At 40.0% G+C, this 12,760-nt stretch overlaps 1 protein-coding gene across 3 annotated transcripts in view; it reads right to left on the bottom strand.

Annotated features, from left to right (window-relative positions):
• The window catches only part of IRF3 (interferon regulatory factor 3), a 40,312-nt gene extending 27,778 nt beyond the window's left edge, over nt 1-12,534 (bottom strand). The window contains exons 1-7 of one of the 3 annotated variants that reach the window (XM_042471980.1): nt 12,356-12,534; nt 7,027-7,227; nt 5,964-6,144; nt 5,234-5,340; nt 2,489-2,543; nt 1,472-1,594; nt 549-665 (exon numbers count right to left, since the gene is read on the bottom strand). In XM_042471980.1, the coding sequence (XP_042327914.1) occupies nt 549-665; nt 1,472-1,594; nt 2,489-2,543; nt 5,234-5,340; nt 5,964-6,144; nt 7,027-7,191 (748 nt within the window). In that variant the 5' untranslated portion in view covers nt 7,192-7,227; nt 12,356-12,534. The remainder of the gene's footprint in view (nt 1-548; nt 666-1,471; nt 1,595-2,488; nt 2,544-5,233; nt 5,341-5,963; nt 6,145-7,026; nt 7,228-12,355) is intronic. The other 2 variants (XM_042471978.1, XM_042471981.1) reach the window with 2 other exon arrangements.
• Between the last annotated feature and the right edge of the window lie 226 nt (nt 12,535-12,760).

Below are 12,760 nucleotides of genomic sequence, written 5' to 3'. Positions count from 1 at the left end.
TCATTTAAACAGCATACCTTCAATGTGACCCAAAGCAGCTTTATTTTGGCCTGTCTGTTCAGGCCCATAGTTTGCTCTCACAAATATTTGAGGGGTCATATTCTGACCATCATGGCTTCACATGCTAGATTCTATTATTAGAGGTAAAAACACCCCTCTTCCTTTTGGGAGCCTCTAAAGGTCAACCCAGTTTCCCTACATCAGAAATGGGTTAACACATTCAGTTAATTTTTAATATGCAAAAAAATAATAATTCAAAATTGTCAGTATTTATGTTGGAAATTGGGATTTTTTAGCAATTAAATTAAAATTAAAATTGATGTTTAAATGTACTATGGATCATCTAATTAATTACATTCTGGAGAAATGCTAATGCTGAAAGTCTTTATCACTTTTGTGCAAAAAATACAATGTTTTTATAACAAAACATTGTGCAATATGTTAAAGCATCCCTTTTCACTGGCCCATTTTTAGCTTAAGACTTAAGTCATACCTTAATTATTCTAGTTTGTTAGTTCCTTTCACTGCTCTTTATCCAGGAAACTTACCAAGTGTTTGAGCGTCCAAGATCTGTGCCAATGGTTGTGCCATGACTATGGGATTAATTAAATTTAAACTGGGTAGGGACATGCTATCAGAGCAAACTGGATTTTCTGCTGCAACCACTATATGGAAGAAACAAAAAAGATAAAATAAATTTCTGATGCACAGTATGCACAGACACACAGCTAGGTCCAGGATGAAAGCCAAAAATGTTAAGCATCCTTTATTTGGGTGTAGAGCCAGTCTCCTTGCTTTTCTGAATTGCTCTTGGTCTCCTCCATTCCACCCATGACTTAGTGACACTTGTCACTTTGACACTAGAAATGGGAATTAGACTCAAATTGAGCTCCTCCGAGTCTCCCTTACACACCAGAGTCACTAAAGAGGTTGCTATACTGTGCTGTCTTCACACTGGAAGTGTAAATACTTGGAAATGTAAAGGGCTGTGTTCCATTTTCAGTAAAAGAAGTGGTTGTAAGATCAGTGGAATTACATTGGGCTCCACTATCCTAAATTACAACTAGCCAGTTTCAAATTGCTAAGGTCTTAGAGTGATGGCAACAAAATGCCAGCCTTTCTTGGATGAAAACTAGATGAAAATCAACTGATCCCTTCCTGTCTGAGTTCAGATTTTGTTATGGGACAAAAACAGCCTTTGATGGAGGATCTGATGGGATCTACTTTCCTTTGTTTTTACTAGGAAACCAAGGCAAAACTGGCTGCCTACTTAGGATACACTTAGGATAGCTTTCTCAATTCTAGCACTCCCCAGATGTTATTGGATTGCAACTTGCATCATCTCCAGGCAGCATGAACATGTGGGGGCTGCCCAAGTTAAGATGAGGAAGTTCGGCAAGGTTATGGAATGCAATCTCAGCTTGGCTCCAGGAAGGATCCAATATATTCTGTAGAGATCAAATTAGCTCACCAAATGCATTAGTTTCCGACACTGGCTCAAACGGTGGCCCCACGGCTCCAGAGAGAGTTGGATCCAAGTCAGTGGGAGGCAGGATTCCACACCAGTTGGGATTTTCTGCTTCAAGTGCCAAGGCTCGTGGAAGAGAAAAAGAACAAAAGAAAATATCACACATGACACATAAATGGCTGGTGCTTGAGAATCTGGGAGTTTTGCATAGAACACATATGGTGTAGTGGTTTGAATAGTGATTCCCAAACTTTAATCTTCCAGGTGTTTTGGAGTTCAACTCCCATAATCCCCAGCTAATATGGCCAACAGCCAGGAATTCTGGGAGCTCAAGTCCAAAACATCTGAAGGACCAATTTTTAGGAACCTCTGGTGCAATTATTAACCCTCTTTCCAGATCTCTGGTGGGGAAAAGACAAATCAAGAGGATTGGATGGGAGGTTGAAGGCAGAATTGCCAGATTTTACTCCACTCTTAATCACCATGGCATTTTCTCTTGTCCAACGCTGTTTTCAGTATTCTCATACATGCACACAATCTTGGTACCTAGAGCAGAATCTACTTAAATACAGACTTCTACTCAATCCCATCAGAATAGGTGCAAGAAGTGAATACAAAAGAGGGTAAGAAATTTTTGAAGGGGGAGAATTTGTCTGGTGTGTAAGACCATCTGTCTACAACCATGTTCCGTTGTAGGCTTATGAAGGTCTGTGAAAAGCATCCCCACAGTGTGTGGGTGAAGAAAATGTTTTCCATCCAGGCTTTGATGTGTTCATTTTCTATTTGTTTTTTTTAAAAAGCCTCCTATAATTTCTTACAAAAACTCAAGTATGGAAACTGTGCATTCATATACGAAAGACATAGTCTTGTAAAATAAGCATACTCCTCAAATCTCCAGAAAATGGATCTGTGGGGAGATTTGGTGCTTCATTAAAAACCCACTTCCTTCTCTTGATCATTAATTTCTCCAGCATTGCACCTGATCTCTTCCTAGAACTGTTTCTGATGCCCATCACTCACCTTCCAGGGAACTGGAGAGATCCAGGTCACTCAGCACACTCTCCAGTGTTTTGTCCTGGAGAAGAGAATGGAGAAGACTCAGCCCCTCTCCTTCTCTAGTCCTTCTAGTGCTCCCCAATCCTGATGTTACTCCCCCTGCCCAACTATCTGTTTCCCCATGCTGCCCAGATCATTCATTTAATAATCCACACCACAGCCTTACGCCAACAAAGGGCACTCAAGAGGGCTAAAATCAGAAAGTTAATCAAATAAAGTAAAAGAAACATAAACAGATTTAAAACAATTTATTTGGGGGAGAATACAGCTTATCCTCTTTCATTAGAATGGGACATTATGGTCTGCTAGAGTTACATTCCATTGTGGAATCCATGAAGCTGTAGACTTAGCATGACAGACTTTTATGGCACTGTTACCTGCAAATAATGTTTCCACACTTGGGCTATATGCTATGTACAATCTCTCCCCCCACTATAATTAATAAATGTCAGGGACAAAAATGTCCCAACAAATTTATTGATACCAAACACCTCCCCCACCCCCTTATTTTGGCATTGAGGTACAAGTTACATCTCCCTTATCTGGAATTCCAAAATCTGAAAGATTTCAAAAACGAAAACTTTTTTCATGGGTGGCTGAAATAGTGATATCTTTCCTTTCTGATGGTACACAAACTTTGATTTATGCATAACTTTATTAAAAATATTGTATAAAATTACTTTCAGGGTATGTATAAAAGGCATACATGAAACATAAATGAATTGTGTGTTTAGATTTGGCTTCCATCTCAGAGTTATTTTATTATGAGTGTATATGCAAATACAGGTATTCCAAAATCCCAAACATCTCTGGACCCAAGAATTTTGGATAAGGGACGCTCAATCTGTACCTCTTTATTTCTCAAGCCAGTATAATGTAACAGAACAAAGAATGTCCTGTGCTGCTTTTTAGAGATCAATGATACAGTAAAGTATAAGTGACATGCTTGGATTGTCAACTATTTGCTCTCCCCAAGGGGGGAGGACACTAATTTATCAGAGTCAGGAAATAACCTACAGTACAAGAAATGTTTTTTTAAGTGTATCTGGTTTTATTTTACATATGTTTCATTTTGTATTTTTCTGGAACCATGCATCTGATGGAACACACTTAATGCTGAACAGGTAAAGGCTCTGAGCACAGGGCATTTGTATATTTTGCAATACAGGTATCTAAATAAATGAATTAGATGTGTCCCCTGAGCATTATGTAGATCTTTTACAGAAAAGTTGGTACCAGAAGTAGCAATAACAAAGAGTAGGGATAGATTCCTACACTACTAAAGAGCAACTAACATTTTATTCAAAGTTAACAACATGCACATATAAAATGAAACAACCAGATCCAGTAAGCCTTGGGCAAATAAAAACATTTTGAACTTTCTAGAGACCACTTGAAATCTTCCAAAATTCATCTATAAAACAAAAACAACTTCCAGTCAGGTAGAGGAAGAGAGCCAGTCCTCTCAACACTTAGCCATTTTAAGAAAATCTGCAATTACTTCATGGCCAGATTAGAAATATCATCAAAACTAGAAATTCTGGAAGGACTAAGTGTTTCTGGTCTGTTAGTTAGGATCTGGAACACAGGCCTAATGAAGAAACTAACATACAAATTAAAAGCTGCAAATAGAAAACCCCAAAAAACAGACAGATTTTTAAAGTACTTGTATTCATATATTTTCTTTGTAAATACAGAATGCTCTTTCTCTCCACCAAACAGCTTATACCTATCTTTGAAAGGGCATTTTCTAAATGAAAGTGGTGGAACAATGAAACTCCTGAATACCTAACCCTATCAATCAAAATCAGCATTACCTCTTTAGGATTTAGAACAAACCTTAATCAAAATGACAACAAAGGAGAATTTAGAATGGACATTATTCATGTCTTTGACTTTATGTCAACCTTTAAAATAACATGTTGCATTCTACTTTTTTAATGTTTGAAAATAAGGTACTTTAAAACAAAACAAAATCAAACATTGATCCAGCTCAGATCCCAAAGGTCTTTCTGAACAAAAATGTCTTTAATCTGCTGAAGCAAGGGAAACAAAGCAGGAACCAATTGAGGTCTTTTTGGCAGAGTTTCAGAACCTGGAACTGGCCATTTTAAATGTCTGCTTTGGCACTCCCAACCAAACATACCTGTCTCTCAGATAGTTTAACCACAATATTCTAGCTGAAATTCTAAAAAGGTTTTCCAAAGCAGCTCCACATAAAGCACATTACAGCAGTGCAAACAGGAATTAAGTAAATTACGTATTGCCATGGCCAAAGATCTTCTGGCATGGGCACACTTATCACACTTGCCATAGCCAAACAAACAAAGTCTAGCCCACTTCTCAAACCTTGCATGTTTAGAGCTGAATCCAGGAATCCACCCAAAGTGCAAACCTGGGAATTCAAGGCAAATGTGACCCCACCCAGCACAGGTTGGGTCCTTCCCTGCTACCTGATCAGCCTTTCAACTGACCAAGAAGTGCATACAGCTTGTCTGGATTAACATCCCATTGCTATACCCTCATCCATCCAGTCCATTGCAAGCACCAGATACTAATGCAGAACCAGAACCAGATCCTTGGATTTAGATTGGAAGGAGAGATAGGGAGTGGAATGTAAAGGATTTTTGCTCAGGTTCTTCTTGCCATTCTCACTGCTCCATACTGTTGTTGTTGTTGGTGGGCAGGGAGCGAATGAGAAGTACTGACCTGACTAGACAAAGAAAAGTCTCCATATGCTGCTGCGCTTCCCGTTGCAATGGAGGACCCTTCATCAGCTGCTGTATTCACTGCCCCCCCTGCAGCATCACCTAGATCTAGGAAAGAGGTTTATTAACATGTGATGCAATCAGTCTCACCAGAGTATGAGAAAGTCCTTTTTTTGTACTACAACCTCCAGAATCCTCCAGCCAGCCTGGGGGTTAAAGTTAGGGGGAAAATAAGTTTTCTGAGTACAGTCAGCCCTCCACATTTGTAGCTTTGACTTTTGCAGCTTTGATTATTCTTGGATTTGAATAATAAGTTCTAGGTCCCCCAGTGTGACACTGCCAGAGGTTGACCATAGAATTGGGATGGAGGACCTAGAAGTTCCTAGCAAAAACATTTCTTTAGGCATCTGTAGGTCCTTCCAGTGGATGTTAGCCATAGAGTTGCACTGGCAGACCTAGAAATTCCTGAACAGATGGTGTATTCCTGCATGGCAGGGGTTAGATTGGTTGGCCTTTGTGGTCTCTTCCAACTTTATGATTCTCTCAGGTAAAAAAAAATAGTGGGTATTTTATTTGCAGTTTTTCCACATTCACGGGGATTCTGCACCCCAAACTCCAATGAATATGAAGGGCCAACATTCAATTCTTCCTTCTCCTTCACTCTGTATTTTTTTGCTTCCCCAAAAGAGACCCACATCAGGCCACAAGTCTGTTCAGTCTTAACTCCTTACCTGCATTATTAGGTTGTTTGATCTCAAACACTTTGTGAGGATCTTCAGAGTCTGTGCTGTTATCCTGTATCACGTCAATGCCATCTTTTCGGTCCAAAGCAGCACGAAAGTTTCTTTTCCATTCGGAGGGAGTGCGTTGATCTATCCCTGGACGGTACCGGCCCCTGGCAATAGCCCAGTCCTAGAAAGGAAGAAGGGAGGTGAGTAGGTAAGCAAGAAGGCAGTTTAGCAGTAGTAGACTTCTAAACCCTCAGGGTAGCCAGAGGCACATAACAACAACAAATGCACAGGTCATAGTGTAAACAAGTAATAATTATCTCATGTGATGTTATATGATAAATTACAGTGGGCCATTGGTACCCAATGGGATTTGGTTCCAAGAACCCCCCATGGATACCAAAATCTTTGGATGATCATGTCCCATTTAATACAATGGTGTAGTAAAATGGTCTTCCTGGTATAAAACAGGAAAATCAAGGTTTGCTTTTTGGAATGTATATTTTTGGGGGGAATATTTTCAAGCTGTGGATGGCTGAATCCATGAATAAAGAATCTGAGGATACAGATTCTTTATCTATGGATACTATGAATACTGTATTCTTCTCTGCATTTCTGTGTTTTCTCTTCCTATGATTTTAACTAGCCACTGAAGAAGGCCTTTCTACAGGCTGAAATGCATAGGGCTTTTTTTTTAACCAATAAAAACATCCATCATCTGAGCTCCTTGAGATACACCTTCTGTGAGGGCTCCTGGGGTTTTGCTTTCTACATTATACCCAAAGCAACCAATTTATTTGGCATCTGGGGAGGGGAGAAATCCACAAGCATCTCTCCCTTCACTGCCAGTAAAAGCACGGTAATAAATTAAATAACTATCAATTTGCTACCTTTCATGAAACCCCTAATTGGCTGCCTGATGCAGCTACCTCACTCTACAGAATGATAGGGCTGGCCTTGATCTGGCTAGAGGTAAGATGGAAACCAGCTGCAACATGGTAGCATAGCAACTAAGCATCCCACGGGAAAAGGATGGGATAGGCATACAGAAACCTTTCACGTTTACCTCAAAGAGCTGGAAATCCTCAGAACAAATGCTCTGCCGTGACCCATGTTTCCACGGCACTCGAAACCGAGTCCGTTCTGGATTCAGCCATGATACTCCTGGGTATCTCTGGGCATCTAGCTGCTCCATTAGCCAGGGTACAATAAGAGGCCTCTGAGCACCCATTGAGAAGACAGGGTCTGGATGTTATAGTTTAACCTGCTGTGGAGAGAGAAGCGGGTGAGGGAATACTGAATCAGATACCGATAAGTGAAAAGAGAATGTTATGATCTCTCCTTCTGTCTTTACAAATCAAGTTACCTAGAGCCAGTGTGGCATAGTGGTTTGAATGTTGGATTATGACTCTGGAGACCAGGGTTTGATTTCCTGCTCAGCCATGAAACCCACTGGGTGGCCATGGGCAAGTCACATGCTCTCAGCCTCAGGGGAAGGCAATGGCAAACCTCCTCGGAACAAATCTTGTGCAGAAAACCTTGTGATAGGTTCACCTTAAGGTTGCCATGAGTCAGAAACAACAATAACAGCAATGATGTCGAGAGCCACTGTGGTGTAGTGGTTTGAATGCTGGACTACAATTCTGGGAGATTAGGGTTTGAATCCCTTCTCAGCCATGGAAACCCACTGGGTGACTTCGGGCAAGCCATATTCTTTCAACCTCAGGGGAAGGCAATGGCAAACTTGTTGTGAATAAATCTGGCTGAAACATAACCAAGTTGGGAAAACCAAAGGGGTTAAAAGTATAAGGAGCTGCATTTAAAAGGCTTTATAAAACAGTATAAAGAAATCCAGTAGCACTTTTCACAATAACGGAGAAGAAGAGAATTCTGGCCTAAGAATTACAAGTCAACTCTGTCCATAAAAGCTTAAGACAGACTTTTCTTCTGCCCAGTGAATCTCAAAGGTACTACTGAATCCCAAAAAGACTTGACATGGCAATCTCCTGGAACGGTACTTTAGGAAATAAGATAATGAACAGGGACCACTTTATTAATGTAAGAAATCATGCCAACTAATTCCTTTTTAAATCTACTTTTTATGGCCATATTAGCCTCATGCACTAGGACAGCACACTTCTGTCTGCCAGAGTCTTATTTTGTTGCAGAATCAACACTAAAATAGACTCACAGAGTAGGCAATGTGTAGTAGCACTGTCACCCTAAAAGGTATACACAATTTTATACTGTTTTCATGTGACTATTTTGATTGTTTTTAATTTTTTATTGTTGGTTTTTAATTTATTCCTTTTGTGAGCTGTTTTAGGTCCCACTCCAGGAGAACAGAGGCATATAAATGAAAATAAATTAAATAAAGATTTTTAAAGCAATAAGAAAAGTCAACAAATATATTGATTTTTGCCCTGGGGTGCCATTTTGGCATAGTTAGTGCTACAATGGGGGATTGTCCGATGGTATTTTTTGGTGAACCATGATAGAGCAAAGCATATGAAACATGTTATGGTTGTCAGGAGCTTGGCTTGCTTCGGTGGAAATCAAAACTTTGTCCTTTGCATGCATACTTGTATTGTTATTGGAGTCTGTAAATACTTTGCATTTCAATAAATATAGAAACAGATCCTAAACCTAACCTTGACCTTAGCTATTAATACATTACAATTCTCACTGGGAGAAACTATCTTACAACTTACTCAAAGTGCAGGTTTTTTTAAACCTAGTGTATGAAGATTAAGGCATTATAGAGGCATTCTGGGAGGATTTCTCTCCACTTTTATATTACCCTCTTATCAATTCTAAGGCTATTTTAATAAAAAGCATCTGAAGGCACAGTCTGTTACCAAAAACAGCTCACGCTGATAAAAACTGATTCATCTTAAAAGTGCCACAAGGCTACCTTTCTTCTTCCCTTTTACACTGATACAAACTAATGCAGCTATCTCTTTGGGGGGAAAGTAGCTCAGCCCCTTTTCACTCTTGAGACAAGGAACAATAATTAATTCTTCTTTTAAAAACACTGTGACAATTAATGAGAATGTTCAAAAAGCAACGTTGCATGGTCTGGGTAAATGTGGCTATGGAGTTTATACCGGAAAAATCACATAATTACGTAAAATGATTTTACACAACATCACACAAAACCTGCTGTTAAAGTGGTCACAAAGAAGCATTAATGTGCATCTTTTTACTTTCGGGATTTCAGCGACAATGCATATCTGATACCGCTTTATTTGCGCAATTGCGTGACATAATCATTTGCACAATTACTCACCATTTTTGCTTTATTTGCAGGATGCTTTAAATGCACTTTAATCTCTCTTTAATGCTGAAATTAGCCCCAGTGTAATAAACTCCTATGTGTTATTTGTTCATGTTTGTGAGAAGACAAAGATTTCTATAATAATTCCAAGCTAAGCTTTTGCAGAGCTCCCTGATCCTTTTAAAAAGACCTCTAAAGTGTACCTGTGTTGAGGAACATGCCACCCTCCAGAGGTTTCTGGAGTGTTGCTCCCATCTTCCCCAGTCCACATAGTCAAAAGTGATAGACTGGGGTAGAACAAGCGAATAACTACTGGAGGGTGTTCCCTTCTGTGCCTTCAAGTAGTTTTCATCTTATGGCGACCCTAAGGCAACCCTATGATGGGGTTTTCTTGGCAAAAAGGAGGTTTGAGGCTGAAAGTATGTGACTTGCCCAGGGTTACCCAGTGGGGTTCATGGCCGAGCAGGGAATTGAACTCTGATCTGCCAAGTTGTAGTCCAACACTCAAACCACTAGGCCACTCTCTAAAGTAGACATGGTGCTTTATCATCTTTAAAAAACATAATTAAGATCAGGTTGATGTCACTCTGGTCTAGGATTCCATTTCCTTCCTTTGGCTGTGGCTAAAGTTATGTAGATGAGGAATCCCACAAGTAAAGACAACAGCCCTCTAACCTCTGCAACTAATATGCAGTTGCACACAGACTCCAAGCTGGTTTTAAACTGCTTTGCATTTTTAAATAGTACACGTTGACTCTCCCTTATCCAAAATGCTTGGGACCAGAAGTGCTTTGGATTTCAGATTTATTTTTTATTTGTTTGGATTTTGAAATATTTGGATATTTATTTTATTTTATTTTATTTTATTTTATTTTATTTTATATACCTAATGAGATACCATGCAGATGGGATCCAAGTCTAAACACAAAATTCATTTATGTTTTGTATACATCTTATATAAATAACCCGAAAGTAATTTCATACATATTATTTTTAAAAGCAATGGTGTCACTATCTTAATCACCATGTGGACAATTTTGGAGTATTTCAAATTTTGGAATTCCAGATAAGGGAGACTCAACCTGTACTATATATTCGTTTTTTATGTCAAGGTGACTTACAGTAAGTACTGTCATAGGGTTTCTTGGCAATATTTATTCAGGGCTGGCTTGCCATTAGGCTGAGAGAGCGTGACCAGAGGCTTAGTAGGGATTTGTACACCTGACGCCCATTCACAGTACACACAATTACAGCACTCTATGCCACTTTAACTGCCATGTAACATGCAATGGAGTCCTGGGACTTGTAGTTTGCTGAAGCACTGGAATATCTGGCTGCGGTTTCTAAATGTATTTATTGATTGTATTTTTATATAATAATATTATATCTGTACTGTATTGTATTTTTTTTCTTATTGATGTGATCCCGCCTCAATCAGCAGGGAGAGGCGGGAAATATAAATCAAAATTATTAATTATTATTATTAAATGCTTCTTCTTTATTGCAAATAAAGGATTCTATAGGATGCAGCCATGGCAGTTAAAATGGAATCATAGCACTATAGCTGCATAGTGTGCAAAGATCTCTGGCCCCCAGGAGACCTAGTCCAACACTCAAACCAATACATCACACTGTTGTTGTGTGCCTTCCAGTTGTTTCTAATTTATGGTGACCCTCTCACTAGGTTTTCTTGGCAAGATTTCTTCAGAGGGGGTTTGCCATAGCCTTCCCCTGAGGCAGAGAGAGTGTGACTTGCCAAAGGTCACCCATTGGGTTTCATGGCCAAGCTGGGAATTAAACCCTGGTCTCTGGAGTCGTAGTCCAACACTCAAACCACTCAAATATGCACTGGATCTTCCTGCATCTTAGGATGTAGGCCAGACTGTATCTGCACTGCAGAAAAAATCCAGTTTGACAACACTTTAACTACCATGGCTCAATGCTATGGAATCCTGGAAACTGTAGTGTGTTGCAGCACCAGAGCTCTCTGACAGAGGAGTCTAAATGTCTCACAAAACTACAATTCCCAAAATTCCATAGCACTGAGCCCTGGCAGTTGGTGGTGCCAAACTGGATTATTTCTGCAGTGTAGATGCAGCCTATCCTATTATAGCAGAACTTACTGTATCCTTTACTGACAAAGCTCTGGTACCCACCAAATGACAATTCCCAGAATTCCACAGTACTGAGTTATGGCAGTTAAAGTGGTGTCAAGCCAGATTATTTCTGCAGTGCAGATGCAGCCCTAAACTGCCTTGGCCCTGGAATCCTGGGATGTGTAGTTTGTTGTGGCACAAGTCCACAGTGAGATATACAGTACCTAAAGCCAGCCAAGTTATTGAGGTGCTTGAAACAGAACAATTCTGGCAACAGGTGAAAGACAGATGAAGTTAGATATCTCCCCAAACTACCATTTCCAGAATTCCATAGCATTGAGTCATGGTAGTTAAAGCAGTGTCAAACTGGATTATTTCTGCAGCATAAACTCTGAATGCATCCGCACTGCAGAAATAATGCAGTCTGACACCACTTTACCTGCCATGGCTCCATGCTATGGAAAGCTGGGATGTGTAGCTTGCTGTGGCACCATCGCTTTCTGAGGAAGGAGGCTAAATGTTCCACCAAACTACCAATCCCAGAATTCCATAGGACGGCGCTATGGCAGTAAAAGTGGTGCCAGGCTACATTATTTCTCCAGTGCAGATGCAACCAGACCTTATGCCACAACTGGCCCAAAATACACTGCAGAAATGTAATCCAGTTTGAGACCCCTGACTCAATGCTGGGGAATTCTGGGAACTGTAGTTTTGTGAGATATTCAGTCTGGTGCCATAACAAACTACAATCCCCAGGATTCCCTAGCACTCAGTTAAAGTGGTCTCAAACTGGATTATTTCTTCAGTGTGTTTTGGAACACAGAGTTTGCCAAAAGAGTGCTACAAGAAGATCCCTTTGCAAATTGTGGCTCCTGTTTGCAAGGCCAGTTTAAAGATTGCACTGCCAAAGATCCAGATCAAGGAAAGGAGGATCTCATGAGGAAGGAGGCATGATATGAAACCCCATGCAAAGCTGCTCTATCCAGCATCCCTCCAACTTTCCCCCAGAGCCCCTTCCTTACCTTGCTCCTTTCCAATGCCTCTGCTTCCAACGAAGAGCTTTCCCAGCCGAGCTCTGCAAAACCAGGGACTGCTCCTCCAGCCTCCTCCAGTGTCATGTGATGAGAAATGATGATGATGGCCAAGTTTACTTTCGGTTTGCCATCTGGCCACTGATTTAATGTTCGTGTAAATCCACCACCTCCTCACTTCTTTCATGGAAGGATTTATTAACACAAAAGAAAAAAGAAAGAAAAAAGAAAAGAAAGAAAGTTAAATTACAGATTCAACCATTTGCTGTGATTGTGAAAGCTGTGAATTGCCTTACTGCACTCCTTGATGGCTGAAAAAGAAAGCTTCCTGTTTGAGAGGACAGGGAAATAGTAAAAGATGCAAATGCATTTTAAAGGGTTAAAAGAAGTGAGAAA

This window comes from Sceloporus undulatus, chromosome 6 (genome assembly GCF_019175285.1).
Source record: "Sceloporus undulatus isolate JIND9_A2432 ecotype Alabama chromosome 6, SceUnd_v1.1, whole genome shotgun sequence".
Taxonomy (NCBI): Eukaryota; Metazoa; Chordata; class Lepidosauria; order Squamata; family Phrynosomatidae; genus Sceloporus; species Sceloporus undulatus.
This window is presented reverse-complemented; position numbering and strand designations above follow the sequence as displayed.